A 19090-nucleotide genomic window follows, 5' to 3' on the forward strand; every position below is an offset into this window, starting at 1 on the left:
GACCTCAATACACTGCCTGGCAGGTCCAAGGAAATCAGTGCCCAAGCCAGAGTCCCCATCTCTAAGCTCCCTGGTCATTCTGGCCACTTGGCTGGGAAACCTCCTTCCAGCTGCCCCAGTCTAGCCCCCACCCGGGGGGCCACGTCCCCAGCTCTGCCTTACCCCTCTGCTGCTGACACTCACCCCCTCCCATCTCACGGTTGGATGTAGGACCCAGGCCAGGAAGCAGAGAGGACACTGCGAGCGTGGGACTGGGCCAGCTCAGGGGGCAGGGGGCAGGGGTCAGAGGGGCAGCTGTGTCAGAGGCCAGGAGAGCCCTAGGGGAGGGCCAGGCCCCTGCCTGCCTGAGGTCATGGTGGTCTGACCAGTCCCCTCTCCTGTCAGCTATGGAATGTGAAGCCTGGCCTGGGAGATATTTTGGCTGCACTTTGAGCCATCCCCGCCCCCTGGAACTCAGACCCTGCACACTCCATGCCATAACAATGACGACCACTTCCAATTGTTTCCTAGCTGTGGGGGGCGGGGCGGGGAGCACTTTGGGGAAAGGGGGGGGAGCCTGGGGGAAATGCTTCTAGTGACAACAGCCCTTTCTAAATCCGGCTAGGGACTGGGTGCAGGTGGGGGTGGGGTCGCCTGCTGCCTGATATATACAGCCCCTGACCAGGTCAAGCTCCACAGCTCTCCCCTGTGCTCTGTCTTTCCTTGCTGCTCTCAGGTAGGAGCGCCGAGCAGGAGGCCTTCCTCTGGGATAAGGGGGCCCCAGCTTTAGGAAGGGGCTCCTCTAGGAACAGCAAGCTGCATGCAGGGCTTCGTGCAGAGTACGAGGTCTGATCATTGAGCACACAAGTGCAGGTCTAAACATGAGTGTAGGTGCCCTGCGAGTAAGGGGGCTCAGGTATTGGGGGTGTGTGTGTGTGTGTTTGTGTGTTTTGTGTACAAGCATGCGCAATCTCAATGCATGGTGAGGGGAGGGTGTGTACCTCACTGCCTAATTAAGATACAGAAATATCAAGCAGGAGACGTGTTTATCATCATGCCTGAGAATAGCTGGTCCATTTGAGGGGAGGGAGAAGAGGATGGCAAAGAACAATGACTTAGCAAGTATATATGCTCAGAAGCTAGTTCTGTGGGGTCTGTCATGGGTAACTACCCATATCCATACATGCGGAGGTGCTTGTATGCACATCCAGGAGTCGAGACTGCTACAGAGTGTGTACACCCTGCAAAAGGAGCTCACAGGCACATGGTGTGGCTGTTCCAGGCCTTTTGTTTTTTTAAGATTTACTTATTTAGTTGAGAGAGAGGCGAGCTTGAGCAGGAGGGGCCGAGGGAGAGGGAGAGGGAATCTCAAGCAGACTCTGCAACGAGCGCGGAGCCCGCCACGGGGCTCGATCTCACGACCCCGAGATCATGACCTGAGCTGAAACCAAGAGTGGGACACTTAACCGACTGCGCCACTCAGGCGGCCCTGTTCCAGGTCTTTGTATACTTGGGAATATACAGCGATCTGCCCTTATTTATACTGTACACATACTTAACGTGCGTGTCTGTTGCCAAGGCGTGATGTCACACTGGGAGGGATGTGTGTGGCGAGGTATAGGAAGGCAACATGTCTGTATGAGGCATGTGCATGAGCAGTGGACATGCATGTTCGTCAGAGGACATGTGGAGGGCATTTGGCTGTGTGATGGGTGTGTCTGAGAGGATGCCCACAATGGTCTCCTCTCAGAGAGTGTCCACCAAGACTGACAATCAAATGGGGGCAGGATGGAATAGAACTGGCTTTGGAGTCATGAGACATGGGTTCAAGGCCTAGCTTTGCCACTTGTTCTTATCTGTTCTTGGACAAGAAAGCCCCTTAACCTTGATGTCTTCATCTGTAGAACAGGGTGAGGATTGAGTAAGAGAGTGTGCATAAACGTGCTTTGGAGACTGTAAAGCACTGAACAAATGCGACCATTAACTGTTTCTCAGGTGGCTCCAAGTAGGCAAGTTCCACTAGGTGAGTATAGGCAAGGGTAGGACCATCTCCCAGGTGGGAGGAGGAGGAATAGACATCAGGAAATTTTAGAATTATCACTCAGGAGAAAAGGTCACAGTGTTTGGAAAGCCAGACAGAGGACAGGACCAGAGAAGCTGTCCACCACTCCCCACCTGCTTTCAGGCCTGGGGGAGGGTGAGTGCTGAAGGGCAGAGCCAGGGAGCAGCGGGGAGGTGACCCTGACACAGCCTGCCCTCTTTCCAGGTCCCCTGCAGGCTTGAGCCCCTTTCATCTAGTACACATACTCGAGAAGCCAAGGTAAGGAAAGCTGAAGATGGAGTGTGGGGGAATCCGGGAAGATTGGCCATGACAGCCCCAAAGCCAGGCTATGGGACTCTAGTTTCTGCCTTGCCTTGGGGAATGTGTCTTGGCAACCAAGAGCCCCTTGCCTGTGACTAGGGAAGAGCCAGGGAGGGATAAGGATTAGAGATGGACGTAGTTAGCTTTCTGCTCCCAGAGAAGCCCAGGACACTCTTCCCTCCTCTAGGAGAGCCCCAGGCTGAACAAAAGTTAGCTTACCCTTCTGCCCTGACAGGTTTGCCAGGCTCTTCTTGGGTAGAGGGATCAGCTCAAGGAATAAGGGATGCATGGTGACCCGCCCCTGACTTACGAGGACAGTGCTAGGCTCTGGGGCTCCCACTGAAGGACAGAGAGCCCGGGAAGGGAGTGGAGGGTGGGGGATGGGAGGGCAGCTAGCATCTTCTACTCCCACCCACTGTAGGCACAGCCATGGTGGATGCGGAGATGGCCGCGTTTGGGGCCGCCGCCCCCTTCCTGCGCAAGTCAGAGAAGGAGCGGCTGGAAGCCCAGACCCGACCTTTTGACCTCAAGAAAGATGTTTTTGTGCCTGATGACAAAGAGGAGTTTGTCAAGGCCAAAATTTTGTCTCGAGAGGGGGGCAAAATCACCGCTGAGACCGAAAGTGGCAAGGTAGGTGGCAGGGTTGGCGTGAGAGGCCCTCCTGGACCCCCTCCCCCCACAAGCTGGGGTACACAGAGAGGTTACCACCAGGACCCATCCCACACAGACCTGAGGACAGTCCGATTTCCCTTCTTCGGAGAAGGGATCCACACCGTCCAAACAGCCCTTCTCATTCCCAATATCCCATCTGTCTTCTCTATGATCCCAGTCCTTCTCTCTTGAACACTGCTCTCCTAGAACTTGCCTGACTCCTTTCCGGGCAGAGGGAGGGCTGACAGTTGGGCCTGCATGGGGGCTGTTGCAGACAGTGACCGTGAAGGAGGACCAGGTGATGCAACAAAACCCACCCAAGTTCGACAAGATCGAGGACATGGCCATGCTGACCTTCCTGCACGAGCCCGCCGTGCTCTACAACCTCAAGGAGCGCTACGCCTCTTGGATGATCTATGTAAGTGCGCCATCCAGGACACCCTCTGAGTCTAGTAGCTTCTCAGTTTCTGTTCTTTGTGTCCAGGCATTACTGCATGCTGTCCCCGCCCCTGCATCCCTGGTTCAGTTCTAATACCCCCGAGGCTAGGATTACTCAGATTTAGTGCTTTCATAGATTTTTCTTTCTCTTCCTCCCCTCCTGGCATTGTTCTCTAACCCTGAAACCTGCCATTGCTCCCTCTTCATCACTAGCAACTCAACCCTCCTTCTCTATCCTAGACCTACTCGGGCCTCTTCTGTGTCACCGTCAATCCCTATAAGTGGCTGCCGGTGTACAACGCCGAGGTGGTGGCCGCCTACAGGGGCAAGAAGAGGAGCGAGGCGCCGCCCCACATCTTCTCCATCTCTGACAACGCTTATCAGTACATGCTGACAGGTGACAGGCCTCGGCTGCAGGCTTTCCTCGGGAGCCGCATGGGAGGGAATGCGCAGTTGGTCTGGGCAACTGGGAGATGCCTGGAGAGAGGCCGGGAGGTGGGGCAGCAGGGGGTAGGTGGATGCCAGGCAAGAGCACCCTGTGTGGCACCTGACTTTTCCTCCCCACTTGCTCCCAACAGACAGAGAAAACCAGTCCATCCTGATCACGTGAGTGTAGCTCCTAACCCGTTCCCTTCCAGAACCTCCCTGACCCCAGCCCCCATCATGGACCACAGCCCCCATGCATGGACCCACAGTTCTCACTTCCCTCCACCTTCATGCCAGCTCCTCTTTCTTCTGTGACCTTTACCCATGCCTTTGCTTCCCCGCTTCCTTTCTGCTTCCCGCCCCTTTTGGAGTTTTCCTCTCCCGTTGCCTATGCTCACTCTCCTCCAACTCATCACTCACTTATCCATAAGCCCAGTATCACTGTGTCTTCATCCCCTCCTCATTTTCTTTCATCTTTACCTTCAGAAACCTCCCCCATTCTGCCACCCTTACCTATTCTTTTCCAAAATGGCCCAGACCCATCTCCTCACATTGACCTTGCCTAGCTAAGACCAGGTTCCTTCTGCTTGACCCAGCATCTTCTTGTGGCATCCTTCCTAGTGCTCCCCCTGATCCCATGTGTGTTCAGGATGCACATTACCCAGCAGTTTCCTGCTTTGGGGCTCCCACTGTCAAGTAGAACCAGACATTCTCTCCTGACCTGAGGCTTGTTCGTCTCAAGCAGTGTCTGTTCACTGCCTAATGAGGCCCTGACTGTCCCAACAGTGGGGAGTCCGGGGCCGGGAAGACGGTCAACACCAAGAGGGTCATCCAGTACTTTGCCGTTATTGCCGCCATTGGGGATCGCAGCAAGAAGGATCAGACACCAGGCAAGGTAGGCCTGTTATCCTCCATGGACCTGCACTGCCAAAAGGGGGGGGTGGGTAGGCCTCTCACCCACCATCCTTCCTGACCTCTGCAGGGCACCCTGGAGGACCAGATCATCCAGGCCAACCCAGCCCTGGAGGCCTTCGGCAACGCCAAGACCGTCCGGAATGACAACTCCTCCCGCTTCGTGAGTGGTCCCTGACCTTAGATTCGGGATTTGGATTGGTGGAGGGATGGTATCAAATATGAGCCTTGCCTCAACTCCTCACTGGTCTCCTCCATCTCCCCAGGGGAAATTCATTCGAATCCATTTTGGGGCAACTGGAAAGTTGGCATCTGCAGACATAGAGACCTGTGAGTGCCATGAATCTACTAGAACTTGGCTTAAGCTCACCCTCATTCTATGTGATCATGATCCCAACCTCTCTCTCTTCTCTCTCTGCCTCTCCATCTATGTCTCTCTTTAGGTCTCTGCCTTTCAGTCTCTCTCCCTCTCTTCCTGTCTCTGTCTGTCTGTGTCTCTGGGTCTGTATATTCATCTCCCCCTGAGACTCCCTCTAGTCTTTCTCCACCTCTGTCTCTTCATGTCTGTATGAGAGTCTTTCTCTTCATCTCTCCCTTTTCCTCTGCCTTTTGCTTGTTACATTTATCATTCATTTTCCTCTATTTCCTTGTACCTAAATCCCCAAATTTCTCTCTTTCTTCTCCCCTTATTGTTCACAGATCTTCTGGAAAAATCCAGAGTTATTTTCCAGTTGAAAGCAGAGAGAGATTATCACATTTTCTACCAAATCCTGTCTAACAAAAAGCCTGAGCTGCTGGGTGAGTCAGAGCTACCAACCGAGACCAACTATCTCCATGGCAACCTGGTCCCCTCTGCTTGCGGCAGCTTGCTGGCGTGCCCTGGGTTTATGGCACTGCTGGATTCAGTTCTGTGGGATGTGGGACCACATTAAGCCTTGTCATGTGTTTTCCTGCAAGCCCTATGCTGTGGTAGGCAGCCCCAGTGAGAGCCAGAGGTTTGTGCCCCATCCTCACCACATCTTCTCCTCCCAGACATGCTGCTGATCACCAACAACCCCTACGATTATGCATTCATCTCCCAAGGAGAGACCACCGTGGCCTCCATTGATGACGCTGAGGAGCTCATGGCCACTGATGTAAGTGTGTAAGAACCTGGTCGAGAGGTGAGGGCACTGGCAGTGAGGAGTAAATGAGGCCAGTTCACTGGCTCAGGAGGAGAGCTGAGACACTGTCTATCTGTTATTCAAAGTGGTATGACACCCCCCCAAGGACCAGAACATGGCCTATTACCAGGGTGTGTTGGGGAATGGGTATGTTGAGATGGGGTGGACAATATTTGGTGTTTGAGCAAACAGAAAGGGCTGAACACCATGGGACAGAGAAGCAGACAAGCCAAGAAGCAAGCCATCACCAAGGGAAGGGGGGGGTGGGTCATGCAGTGGCCATGGGGTTGGGGCAGGCTATTAAGTGAAGACTAGATATAGACAGGTATGGAAGGTTTAAGCAGGAAGCAAGTGTAGGGCCTAGAAGAGGGACAAAAGTAGAAAACATGAGTGAGTAACCAGAGCAGCTCCAGAGGACAGCTATGACCACTGATGCCAGATCTGCGGCAGTATGCACACTCTCCTGCTCTTGCACTTCCCATCTTCATTTTGGAGTTCCTCACTGGGTACGGGAATCTCAGAAGCTGTAGGGATTCAGGAGAGAAGTTCTCTCTCCAACTGAAGAGGGATCTCATTTACCTGCCATACTTCCTTTTCTGGGGTTCACCAATATGGGGTCTGCCTACAGAATGCCTTTGATGTGCTGGGCTTCACTTCAGAGGAAAAGAACTCCATGTACAAGCTGACGGGTGCCATCATGCACTTTGGAAACATGAAGTTCAAACAGAAGCAGCGAGAGGAGCAGGCTGAGCCAGATGGCACTGAAGGTGGGAGTTTGGGATGCTGGGGGACAGCTGTGGGCCACATCTGTAGAGGAATCATCCCTTGACCAACTTGACTGCCTGCCTTCTCCTTCCAGAGGCTGACAAGTCTGCCTACCTCATGGGGCTGAACTCAGCTGACCTGCTTAAGGGGTTGTGCCACCCTCGGGTGAAAGTGGGCAACGAGTACGTCACCAAGGGGCAGAATGTCCAGCAGGTGGGTCATCTTCAGGAGATAAATGGGGTGGGGGTTGCCATGCTGCAGTGGGGGCTTTGGAATTCACTCTTCGCACTAATCTGCTCATCTGGTTTCTCCCTTACCTTCCAGGTGGCGTATGCCACCGGGGCACTGGCCAAGGCAGTGTATGAGAAGATGTTCAACTGGATGGTGACACGGATCAATGCCACCCTGGAGACCAAGCAGCCACGCCAGTACTTCATAGGGGTCCTGGACATCGCCGGCTTCGAGATCTTTGACGTGAGTGGGGGGGAGCCAAGGCGCACATGTGCGGGGGAGGGAGCAGTGACTCACTCATTTGCACCTGTGACCATCATGGCCAGTGGGCAGTCGCGGGAGAGACAGTGGGGCTCAGGGGTGGCAGACACATCGTCCTGTCTTCCAGGGGAGCTCCCCCTTCCCGGCCTGACAGGGGAGGGGACCAGTCACACCCCTGGCTGGGCTTGGGCACGGGCCTGGGCTGACCCCACTGGCCCCTCAGACCCCTGCCTGCCTGACCCGCTCCGCCCCCACCCCCTGCAGTTCAACAGCTTTGAGCAACTGTGCATCAACTTCACCAACGAGAAGCTGCAGCAGTTCTTCAACCACCACATGTTCGTGCTGGAGCAGGAGGAGTACAAGAAGGAAGGCATCGAGTGGGAGTTCATCGACTTTGGCATGGACCTGCAGGCCTGCATCGACCTCATTGAGAAGGTGCTGCCTCCACCCACTGCTTGTGTTTCCTTCCCCTGGCATCCCAGCCAGAGTGCCTGAATTCCCCACTCACGCCCTACTTGAATGTCACAGTCAAAATGGTAGCCCCTCGCCCTGCTGGGGAACATGATCTGGAGCCCGAGGCCTGTTGTGTCCTGACCACCCAGGACAGGGTGGCACAGGGAGAGCTGAGGTCCTAAGGGCTTGGGAATGGACACAGGGAGGATGGGCAGCTCCAGAAATCCTCCCATACTGGTATGTTTAACAACCTTCGTTTAACCTGGTTTGGGTGTGGGGCAGGGAATCATAAGAGTATACCTATTTTCAACCCCAACATCTCAGGGATCTGGGCAATGGAGTTGTGTGTAAAGCATCTAAAACATCCACATTCCCAGATTTCACAAAGGTCCCTCTGAAATCAAACAAAGTCTTCCACTCTGGGAAGGCATGAACAGGTACAAGTCGGCAAATGACTGTACTCAAAGCTGAGCCTAATACCTTAATTCCTATAGGGGCATCATCATTAGCAAATATTGACCTTAGAGCAGGATCCTTCGGCATCTGCATGAAGCATGCTCAGTGATGCTTTCCCCTCTACTCTCAGCCCATGGGCATCATGTCCATCCTGGAGGAGGAGTGCATGTTCCCCAAGGCCACTGACATGACTTTCAAGGCCAAGCTGTATGATAACCACCTGGGCAAGTCCAGCAACTTCCAGAAGCCACGCAACATCAAGGGGAAGCAGGAAGCCCACTTCTCCCTGATCCACTATGCCGGCACCGTGGACTACAACATCCTGGGCTGGCTGCAGAAGAACAAAGACCCACTCAATGAGACTGTGGTGGGCTTGTACCAGAAGTCCTCCCTCAAGTTGCTCAGCACCCTGTTTGCCAACTATGCGGGGGCTGATGCACGTAAGTAGAGACTGGAACCCTGGGGACTAAGGAGCAGGGTTTCTGCCATGGTCCTGAGGCAAGTCCATTGCGACACTCTACCACTTTTGTGTCAGGTTGTGCCCTAAGGTTTACAGGCTCAGTGAGATAGAATGGGGTGGAGAAAGCTGAGCCCCTCGCAGTGAAGACCCTCACCTGGAGATCAAATGCCAGCGAGGATGTAAAAAGAGTCTGTGATGGAGGCCCTGGCTTCCCACACGTCCATTCAGATCCCTTTCATTGACTCTCCTCCCACAGCTGTCGAAAAGGGCAAAGGCAAAGCCAAGAAAGGCTCATCCTTTCAGACCGTGTCAGCTCTGCACAGGGTAAGTGTGTGTCCCCAGCCCCAGACCAGCATGGCTCCCCAGCACCCATCAGCCCTGCTCCTTCCCACAGTTCCCATGCCTGACTCCTCTGTCTCCTCCCTCCCTGTGGCCCTTTTCCCTCCTTGTCTTTTTTCCTCTCCATTCTCTCCCCCTTCATGGGTGGCCTCTTCTCTCCCTGCTTCCCATCTTGCTCTCCTCTTCCCTCTGGCCTTCCAACCTCTCCCTCCTTCATTCTCTCTCCCTCCTTCATTCCTCTCCCACCATTCCTTCATTCCCTCTGTCTCTTTTTTCCTTCCTTCCTCTCCTCTCCCTTCCCTACTTCTCTCTCCTTCACCTGCATTACTTTTCCCTCCTGTGCTTTGGGCCACAGGAAAATCTGAACAAGCTGATGACCAACTTGCGCTCTACACATCCCCACTTTGTGCGTTGCATCATCCCCAATGAGACAAAGTCTCCAGGTGAGGCCCAGAACTCAGCCCAGCCCCCTGCTGGCCACATGCCCCATACCCTGGGGACAAGGACTCCTAAGCCACCTCTTAATCCCCACCATGGTGGTTTCCAAATGACACTCTCCTCCATCACCATGAGGTAGCAGACTACTCTCCCCCCATTTCCTCGAATTTGCAGTGTGACTCGGCGGGGGGCGGGGGCTTGTAAGGCACTTTCATGGGCATTGCCTCCCAGCATGCAACCCCCAATGAGACATACAGAGATTGTTTAGCCTTTTTTGACTGATTAGGAATTCCAGTTCCTCAGGGGCCTGGGTTAAAGGCCTGGCTCTGCTCTTGTCAGCTTAGTGAACTTGGTGAAGTGTCTTAACCTCTCTGGGCTTTACTCCTCTGGGCTTAGTTTCTTCTCTAGAAAATGGGACATATCCACCCTGGCAACTGCCTATGATAAATAAACACAACATAAAAGAAGGAATGTGAAAACCTTTTGGTTACTCTTAAGAGTACAGCTAGGAAAAAAAAAAAGAAAAAAAAAAGGACCATTATTAAGTGACTTGCTAAGGTTGCTGGCTAGTGAGTGGCAGAGCCAGAATCAGAGCCCAGAATTTTTGGCAAAGATTAACTTTCACTTAATCTCCCCACACCTTCCTCTCCCACCTTCTCCTGCTGCAGGGGTGATAGACAACCCCCTGGTCATGCACCAGCTGCGCTGCAATGGTGTGCTGGAGGGCATCCGCATCTGCAGGAAGGGCTTTCCCAACCGCATCCTCTACGGGGACTTCAGGCAGAGGTGGGTACCCTAAAGCTCAGGGAACAGGGGGAGCCTGGGCAGACTTGTTGGGGAAGGGAGTCCACAGGTAGCCCCAAATGCTGTGGGCAGAGCAGATCGGTGCAGAATATGGGTGACTCAGGGCACCTCTCTCTCCAGATACCGCATCCTGAATCCAGCAGCCATCCCTGAAGGCCAGTTCATTGATAGCAGGAAAGGAGCAGAGAAGCTGCTGGGATCCCTGGACATTGACCACAACCAGTACAAGTTCGGCCACACCAAGGTGAGGGAAGGGAGGAGGCAAGCTGATTACAGAAAGACCTCTCTTGTCCTTTGGCTCCTCACCTCACAGCTCCTTCCCTTTTACCAATCATCTTAGGACCATCTCTGAATTGCATGATTCCCTTCCCCATGGACCATCCAGCACCACTCCCTGTCCCAGCTCCCGATGCCATTGGCCTCCTCCCTTGAGTTCTTTCCTAGGGTATTACACTGCTTAAAAGAACCCTCTCTTCTTTCCCCTCCTGGCCCACCCACCCCTTGCCCATAGGTGTTCTTCAAGGCGGGGCTGCTGGGGCTGCTGGAAGAGATGCGTGATGAGAGGCTGAGCCGCATCATCACCCGCATCCAGGCCCAGTCTCGGGGTGTGCTCTCCAGAATGGAGTACAAGAAACTGCTGGAACGCAGGTGAGGGCTTCAAAAGGAGGCTCCTGGCCATCTAAGGCCCAGGCTGATTCAGGGGCAGTGTCAGGAAAAAGCTCACTGAGACTTGAAATAAGCAGACCAGCAGGAGGGGGCTCCTATGGACCCAGGGTGGGCCTCACGGCCAGGGCATCATAGAGGAAGGAAGGGCTATTACTCAGGAGTCAGGGCTTCAGGACAGGAAGGAGAGATGGGACTCTCTCACCACCTTCTTGCTGGGCCCCTGCAGAGACTCCCTGCTGATAATCCAGTGGAACATTCGGGCCTTCATGGGGGTCAAGAACTGGCCCTGGATGAAGCTCTACTTCAAGATCAAGCCACTACTCAAGAGTGCAGAGACAGAGAAGGAGATGGCCACCATGAAGGAGGAGTTTGCACGCATCAAAGAGGCGCTGGAGAAGTCAGAGGCTCGCCGCAAGGAGCTGGAGGAGAAGATGGTGTCCCTGCTGCAGGAGAAGAATGATCTCCAGCTCCAAGTGCAGGCGGTGAGGCTCCTGGGCCTCTGTAGACTTGCCCACCCTGCTCAGCTGACATTTCCCCACACATCCTGTACCTTCCCACCCAGGGCTCCCCTTGTCCTCTCACAGACACAGGATTCTGGAATCAAGACTCCAAAGACCTCCAAGGAGGTCCCTCTAGAGAACAAAAGGGAAGGGGGAAAGAACCAACTTTTAAAAACACTGGCTTTCTACTTGGATTCAACCTGCATCCACAGCTCAGTAATTCTTTGAACCTGGGCAAGATGCATTATCTTTGAGTCTCAATGTCCTCATCTCTGGACAGGGATAAAGCTGCCCATCTCACCAGGCGATAAATATGTAAAGTGCTGGCATCAGTAAATGCAGTTCCTTCCCTTCAGTGGAGTAGACCAGAGGAATAGGGCCAAGTAAAGAAACTTCTGGGTTCCCTTCCTCTCTGCTTCCATCATGTTCCCATCACATTGTCCTGAAATTCTTCCCTTCCTCATCCTTCTGAGGTTCTTCTCAGCTGGAGATATCCTGGAGCTCCTCTCCTACACGCTGAGCCTCTCCCTCCCTGCACCTGCCAAGTTGAAGACCCCACCCACTGAAAAGCCTCCCCTATGTGCCTTGTCCTCAGGAACAAGACAACCTGGCTGATGCAGAGGAGCGCTGTGACCAGCTGATCAAGAACAAGATCCAGCTGGAGGCCAAGGTGAAGGAGATGACCGAGAGGCTGGAGGACGAGGAGGAGATGAATGCGGAGCTCACTGCCAAGAAGCGCAAGCTGGAAGATGAGTGCTCTGAGCTCAAAAGGGACATTGATGACCTGGAGCTGACCCTGGCCAAGGTGGAGAAGGAGAAGCACGCAACAGAGAACAAGGTGAGGGCAGCTCCTTCTGGTTCTAGCCCAGGTCTTCTCAGGATTCTTAGACCATGGTGTGGTCCTGGTCCTTAGCATTGGACATCCTCATAGATGTCTCCAGGCCAATGACCTCTGACCCTAAAGGGGATGGGGTTCTTGGTCAACAGGTGAAGAACCTGACAGAGGAGATGGCTGGGCTAGATGAGATCATCGCCAAGCTGACCAAAGAGAAGAAGGCTCTGCAAGAAGCCCACCAGCAGGCCCTAGATGACCTTCAGGCTGAGGAGGACAAGGTCAATACCTTGACCAAGGCCAAGGTCAAGCTGGAGCAGCAGGTGGACGATGTAAGTAGATTGTCACAGGGCCTAGATATACCAGGTCTGTATGTGTGTGTGTGTATGTGTGTGTGCATGTGTGTGTGTTTGGAAGGATGGGATTGGAGAGTGTTCCCTCCCTTGGTACATTTCTAGAAGGGAGCTGGGGAATAGAAAAAGGGAAACATGATCAATTATGAGTTATGTATCTCATCCCATTGATATGATCAACAATAGAGATGGACTTCCTTTTTTCAATTAGGTTCAAGCCTTTATATCTCTACCTTCGACCACAGGGTCTAGAGAGTTATCACATAAGAATCCAATACATTTCTTTGGGAATTTTGTGAGGCTCTGAGGATCTTTAGACCTCTAATATTTTAAGCGGGATCTGGCCCTCAGTGATCACTGTTCCACAGATAGTTCTCTGTGCTTATCTCCATTGGATCATTTATCACCCATGTTATCATTATCGAAGTATCTATCTCAGCCATAACACTGTAAGCTGTCTTTAGGTGAGAACTTGGATTGATTCAGTTTTGCATCTGAAATGCCTAGCACAGGACTGCAGGAGGCTGCTGAATGAATGAATGGAGCTTTGGGTTTCATCACACAGTCATTCATGAAATCATTATCAAATAGTTATTGAGCATCCCTCAATGCTAAGCAGTCTCATAGTCCCTTGGCCCACTCTGGGAAAGCTTTTCCAAGTCCTGGACATCTCTTAGGATGCCCCAAACCTGGAGTGACTGAGCTTCCAAATCAGGATGATTTGTCTTATGGGGCACACTGGTCCTTCTCCCCACCAGCTGGAGGGATCCCTGGAGCAGGAGAAGAAAGTGCGCATGGACCTGGAGCGAGCAAAGCGGAAGCTGGAGGGTGACCTGAAGCTGACCCAGGAGAGCATCATGGACCTGGAGAATGACAAGCAGCAACTGGATGAGCGGCTGAAAAAGTAGCGTGTTCCCCTCCCCAGCGCCTTTCCTCCTCCACAGCTCAGCAGCCTGTTCTACCTATGACAGCGCAAGCTGCCCCAACATGTCCATCCTCAGAGGCCACAGCCTCACGCAGTCTCCATCAGTGGGTGCAAAACCATGGGCAGAGGCCTCCAGGAAGAGGGCTCTCCTTCCCCAGACACATGCAGCAGGGCCCTGCAGTCCTCCCTGGCAGAAAGTCTAACCTGGATCCCTCAAGGCTTTTCTTCCTGTTGGGCAGCGAAGTGGGATGGAAACTCATAGCTTACCTCCTTCTACACACAAGTCTCTTTGGAGACCAGTTGCTTAACACGGAGGAAGGCTCCACACAAAAGCCTCTCCGGAAAGGCCTTTCGGGTCCTTCTCCGAGAGCTCTGACGACCACAGAGAAATGGGTCAGCCACCACGCTTAAGCAGTGCAGGGGTCTGATCAACTCATGGATCCAATTCTTATTGCCAGTCCTACCAAGATGTACAGATCCACTTCCCACACTTGAAAAACTGAGCCTGCAGGGTAGATTTGGATAATCAAAGATCTTATGTGGCTTTAGGGTCTGGATTTTGAAAGGCTCTGAGAATCATCATGATTGCATCCTCATGGGGCCTGTGTCTGCCCAGGAGTCCTCACACTTCTCCAGGCACAGCATGTGTTGAACGAATGAAGGAGTATATGATCCCAAGGATCCTCAAACCTCCTTCTAAGGATGGTATTTTGAGGCCCACTTTACCAAAGAGGAAACAAAGGCTCAGAAAGTTTAACCAAAGTGCCCAAAGTAACAGTGATAGAATTAAAGGCCATCAGAGCTAAAAGGGGCCTTTGAAACCATCTAATCCAATGCCGTCATTCTACAGGACCAGAGAGGAAGTCCCACAGAGCCCAGGTCTTGTCACTCCACCTGTGGTGCTCTGCCCATTACATTCTTGCTGGACTTTAGGCCTTCAGCATGGACCCTACATCAGCCCCAGATGCTATTTTTCTGATGAAATCCTGCTCTTCGTTTTTTTGTATCACCATTTCCAACCACTGACGGGCCCTCCTGCTGCCCAGCCGACCTTCTTCATCTTACTCTCCCTCGTTCCCCACAGGAAGGACTTTGAGCTGAATGCCCTCAATGCAAGGATTGAAGATGAGCAGGCCCTGGGTAGCCAGTTGCAGAAGAAGCTCAAAGAGCTTCAGGTAAGTTACGGGATGCCTAGGCTGGAGCCCCTGGGCTGGCCGTCAGCTTCCTCCACCCCCTCCTCCAGGATGTCCTCTCCCCAACATTACAGGAACTTGCCATGTGTCCATGAAGGGTGATGCTGAGCTACCACAGTTCACCCATGGAGCACCCCTAAGAGGGGCTGGGCGATCCAAGGATGACACAGGAAAAGACCTTGAAAAGGTCACAGGTGTAGGGGGCAGAAATCCTGGCTTCCTGTCTCAGCTCTGGTTTAGCTGGCAACTGTGGGGTGCCCACTCCTGATATCTGGGTTTCTGTGTCCTCCCTTGTTACCAATGGCGTTTAAGATCCCTTTAGCCCTGATAGTCTGTGACTTTGATTCTTACCCCTCGAGCAGACACCATGTTAGGTCTTTGGACAAACATGGCTCTCTCATTCTAAACTTTTAATACTTTTGCCACTAAACTTCTTAAAATATCCCTAGAACACAGGTTTCTTTGTCCCTCTTAAAGAGCAAGCTTCAACCACTTTCTTTCCAATAGAACATGTATAATGTTCTGGCCTAAAGGAAGCCTAGTTCAGCTGTCTAAAACATCTTCTCCAAATCCTTTCATTTCTACTTCTCTGCTGGTAGAACTGAAAAGATTTGCTGTTCCAGACAAGCCAGGAATGTCCTAGAGCTCTGGGGTGGGGGCTCCGCTGGGCGGTGGGGCTGAGACCTCTGTGTCCCGGGCCAGGCTCGCATCGAGGAGCTGGAGGAGGAGCTGGAGGCCGAGCGCACCGCCAGGGCCAAGGTGGAGAAGCTGCGCTCAGACCTGTCCCGGGAGCTGGAGGAGATCAGCGAGCGGCTGGAGGAGGCTGGGGGGGCCACGTCCGTGCAGATCGAGATGAACAAGAAGCGCGAGGCCGAGTTCCAGAAGATGAGGCGGGACCTGGAGGAGGCCACGCTGCAGCACGAGGCCACGGCGGCGGCCCTGCGCAAGAAGCACGCGGACAGCGTGGCCGAGCTGAGCGAGCAGATCGACAACCTGCAGCGCGTGAAGCAGAAGCTGGAGAAGGAGAAGAGCGAGTTCAAGCTGGAGCTGGACGATGTCACCTCCAACATGGAGCAGATCATCAAGGCCAAGGTAGGCTGCCTGCTCACCGTCCTCGCACCCAATTCCCTCCACCCACCTCCACTTTCTGTCCATGTCTCCTCTCTTCTCTGACGGTTCAGTTTCCCACTTCCCTTCTCCAGCCCTGTTCTCCCATCCTCTCCCTCTCCCTTCCATGTCTCTCCTCTTCATTTCTGTAACTGCACCCCCTACCACCCTTCAATGCCCCCTACATCTGTCATATGACTCCCCTTCCTCCCTCAGGCTAACCTGGAGAAGATGTGCCGGACCCTGGAAGACCAGATGAATGAGCACCGAAGCAAGGCCGAGGAGACCCAACGTTCGGTCAACGACCTCACCAGCCAGCGGGCCAAGCTACAGACCGAGAATGGTGAGCCGCGCCGCGCCCCCCATCTCCCCTGACATCCTAAGCCACCCAGCCTTGGGTAGACACTCACACACATGTGCACACACACACAAACACATACATACACATCTATCTCCAGAGAATGGGGTCTAAGGGGAAGGGGTGGGGAGAGAGAGGGGTGGCTGACCTTCCAGAGTTGAGTGTGCCTTTGTGCCTCTCCAGGTGAGCTGTCCCGGCAGCTGGATGAGAAGGAGGCGCTGATCTCCCAGCTGACCCGAGGCAAGCTTACCTACACCCAGCAGCTGGAGGACCTCAAGAGGCAGCTGGAGGAAGAAGTTAAGGTGAGGCTCAGACTCAGGCCACTTGGCCCAGGCCAGGAGCAAGCAGGTCCCAAGAATGAGGCTTGCTGTGTTTCCATTGTTCTCCCATTTTCCAAGCGGAGTAATAGCCCAGGGCCTAGCACATGCCTCCTAAATCTATTGCCCAGTCTGAGGCCCTCTGCCTTTCTGCTGCCATTTCTGGAGGGAGAGGGGCCTGGGTCAGGGGAAAGTGAGGGAGAGGAGAGAAACACACTAGGGAGGAATGGCAGCCTTGGTGGGACTCAGGTGTGGGGTGCAGGAACTGCTCAAGTGGGTCCTGGGATTAGCAGGACAATCTGAAAGCTGGAGAAAGAAACTAAACTGGAGCCTATTTGGGGTACTTTGCTGGCCTCGTGAACAAAAGGGGGAAAGAATATGACCTTTTAAAAAGGCCAGGGCTCCAATCCTAACCTGCCCCTTAGAGCCTGATAATCTTGGGGAAACCACCTAGCCTCTCTGAGCCCCTGCCTCTTCCCCTGTCACTGGGGATGAGGTTGATAATACCTGCTGCAGTGAGGAGCAGGGTGCTGGGCATGACTCATGTGCAATGCCAAATGGACATTCCTTGTTATTAGTCCTCAGTAGACTGCTCCAGATCTTCTGGGGATTTAGAGATAGGGGAGGTCCTGGGGAGGATGGAGAAATTAGTGTGAGGACATGGGCGAGGACTGGGGTGTACTCTGGAGAAAGCTGAGCCCTCTTCCCGGTGCCGGCCCCTCCGCAGGCGAAGAACGCGCTGGCCCATGCGCTGCAGTCGGCCCGGCATGACTGTGACCTGCTGCGGGAGCAGTACGAGGAGGAGACGGAGGCCAAGGCCGAGCTGCAGCGCGTCTTGTCCAAGGCCAACTCGGAGGTGGCCCAGTGGAGAACCAAATACGAGACAGACGCCATCCAGAGGACCGAGGAGCTCGAGGAGGCCAAGTGAGTCCCAGGCGGCCCACCTCTAGCTGAGGCCCCTCTGCAGGCAGGACACAACCCAGCCCAATGCTGGGAAGATTCCTCACCGGGGATGGATGCTTGGCCAGGTTTTGACAACACAGGAGAACCCTGTCCAGGGCCCCACCTCCTTCTCCTCTCAGGGAAGCTTTTTGCTCGCGTTATGTTTCTCATCCGAATATAAGACGAACAAAAGGTTTGTCTGAGGGCAGAGTGCTCCCACCAGGGGCGGGGTGCTGTGACAGAGGAAGTGGGGTAGGCTGCGGAAGCCCATGCCTCCTCCATGTCTGTAGCCTAGAGGCTGGCCCAGGGTCAGAGGAGACCACCTGGAAGGCCCTCCTGGCTGCTGTGGGTCTTCCTAGCGTGCCACCAAGACCCTCTGCCGGCCTGATTCTCAGCCCCCTGGGGCCTCTCCTCAGCTTCTCCAACACTTCTGAATTTTCAAGGATTGTTTTCTAGAACACTCAACGTTGTTTCCCCTTGTCCAAATCTACACCCTCCATCCTCCCCACCCTGTCCCATCCCCCAAACCCCCACTGCCCCGGGCAGGAAGAAGCTGGCCCAGAGGCTGCAGGATGCTGAGGAGGCCGTGGAGGCCGTCAATGCCAAGTGCTCTTCGCTGGAGAAGACCAAGCACCGGCTGCAGAATGAGATCGAGGACCTGATGGTGGACGTGGAGCGCTCCAACGCAGCCGCTGCGGCCCTCGACAAGAAGCAGAGGAACTTTGACAAGGTGGGCCTGGGCTGGGGGCCTCAACCAGGGGCAGAGCAGGGAGGCCGGCGTCACCAGGAAGCCAGGGACCTCCTCCTGGGGGGCCGGGAAGGAGGCTGAGCCCCGCCGAGGGGCCTGGACAGGCCCTGGAGGGCCGAGGGGACAGGGGGTGGCAGGGTGTTGGGGCGGGGGCTGGGGGCTGTGCAGTGAGCCGGGTCCCCACAGATCCTGGCCGAGTGGAAGCAGAAGTATGAGGAGTCACAGTCAGAGCTGGAGTCCTCGCAGAAGGAGGCGCGCTCCCTCAGCACAGAGCTCTTCAAGCTCAAGAACGCCTATGAGGAGTCCCTGGAGCATCTGGAGACCTTCAAACGGGAGAACAAGAACCTTCAGGGTGCGCTGGGGCAGGAGAGGCCGGGGAGGGGCTGGGGGTAGTCTCCTCATGTGGCGCCACCCAGGGGCTCCAGGAAGGGTGCCCCCCACATTGGACCATGGCAGCCCCCAACTGAGTGGCCCGGCCCCTCCCACAGAGGAGATCTCCGACCTGACTGAGCAGTTAGGTTCCAGTGGAAAAACCATCCATGAGCTGGAGAAGGTCCGCAAGCAGCTGGAGGCTGAGAAGCTGGAGCTGCAGTCGGCCCTGGAGGAGGCTGAGGTGTGTGTGCAGGATGTGGCCGGGGGGCAGAGGGAAGTCGAGCTGTGGTCCCTGTTCTCATCTCCTTTTTGTCCGTTTTGTTCACTGGTCCATCCTTAGAGCCTAGAACAGTACCTGGCACATAGCAGCCACTCAACAAACATTGTGGAATGAATGAATGAATGAATGAATGAACGAATAGGTCACTCTATGTCCTTCACACAGACATTTTACCCTTTACATCTTAGACAAGATTTCCTGGATCCCCTCCCCTCTCCTTTCTGCCTCTGCCTCCCACTTCGGGATTTTTACATTCCGTGCCTGATTGCCTCCGTTTCCTTGGCAACACCTTTCTTTTCATTTTCCTCTTTGTCTTCATAACTCGCTCTCCTCTGTGAAGGTCTGAACCACCTCTCCCA

The 19090-nt window shown here is 54.2% G+C and overlaps 1 protein-coding gene across 4 annotated transcripts in view; it reads left to right on the forward strand.

Annotated features, from left to right (window-relative positions):
* Nucleotides 1-610: 610 nt before the first annotated feature.
* LOC113909648 (myosin-7) overlaps nucleotides 611-19090 on the forward strand; it is a 52765-nt gene continuing 34285 nt past the window's right edge. For 2 of the 4 annotated variants that reach the window (XM_035728000.1, XM_035728001.1), the window contains exons 1-33: nucleotides 614-715; nucleotides 2246-2299; nucleotides 2763-2971; nucleotides 3267-3410; nucleotides 3671-3827; nucleotides 4009-4036; nucleotides 4643-4751; nucleotides 4839-4931; nucleotides 5035-5098; nucleotides 5468-5566; nucleotides 5801-5904; nucleotides 6560-6698; nucleotides 6791-6909; nucleotides 7021-7170; nucleotides 7453-7623; nucleotides 8228-8537; nucleotides 8814-8881; nucleotides 9252-9339; nucleotides 10003-10120; nucleotides 10259-10382; nucleotides 10650-10786; nucleotides 11031-11286; nucleotides 11900-12142; nucleotides 12292-12468; nucleotides 13248-13393; nucleotides 14499-14589; nucleotides 15310-15699; nucleotides 15931-16057; nucleotides 16256-16374; nucleotides 17117-17313; nucleotides 17878-18061; nucleotides 18266-18431; nucleotides 18568-18692. In XM_035728000.1, coding sequence (XP_035583893.1) covers nucleotides 2771-2971; nucleotides 3267-3410; nucleotides 3671-3827; nucleotides 4009-4036; nucleotides 4643-4751; nucleotides 4839-4931; nucleotides 5035-5098; nucleotides 5468-5566; nucleotides 5801-5904; nucleotides 6560-6698; nucleotides 6791-6909; nucleotides 7021-7170; nucleotides 7453-7623; nucleotides 8228-8537; nucleotides 8814-8881; nucleotides 9252-9339; nucleotides 10003-10120; nucleotides 10259-10382; nucleotides 10650-10786; nucleotides 11031-11286; nucleotides 11900-12142; nucleotides 12292-12468; nucleotides 13248-13393; nucleotides 14499-14589; nucleotides 15310-15699; nucleotides 15931-16057; nucleotides 16256-16374; nucleotides 17117-17313; nucleotides 17878-18061; nucleotides 18266-18431; nucleotides 18568-18692 — 4644 coding nt within the window. In that variant the 5' untranslated portion in view covers nucleotides 614-715; nucleotides 2246-2299; nucleotides 2763-2770. Of the gene's footprint in view, nucleotides 716-2245; nucleotides 2300-2762; nucleotides 2972-3266; nucleotides 3411-3670; nucleotides 3828-4008; nucleotides 4037-4642; nucleotides 4752-4838; nucleotides 4932-5034; nucleotides 5099-5467; nucleotides 5567-5800; nucleotides 5905-6559; nucleotides 6699-6790; nucleotides 6910-7020; nucleotides 7171-7452; nucleotides 7624-8227; nucleotides 8538-8813; nucleotides 8882-9251; nucleotides 9340-10002; nucleotides 10121-10258; nucleotides 10383-10649; nucleotides 10787-11030; nucleotides 11287-11899; nucleotides 12143-12291; nucleotides 12469-13247; nucleotides 13394-14498; nucleotides 14590-15309; nucleotides 15700-15930; nucleotides 16058-16255; nucleotides 16375-17116; nucleotides 17314-17877; nucleotides 18062-18265; nucleotides 18432-18567; nucleotides 18693-19090 lie in introns of all 4 variants that reach the window. The other 2 variants (XM_035728002.1, XM_035728003.1) reach the window with 2 other exon arrangements.

The sequence above is a fragment of the Zalophus californianus genome, chromosome 6, assembly GCF_009762305.2.
Source record: "Zalophus californianus isolate mZalCal1 chromosome 6, mZalCal1.pri.v2, whole genome shotgun sequence".
NCBI lineage: Eukaryota > Metazoa > Chordata > Mammalia > Carnivora > Otariidae > Zalophus > Zalophus californianus.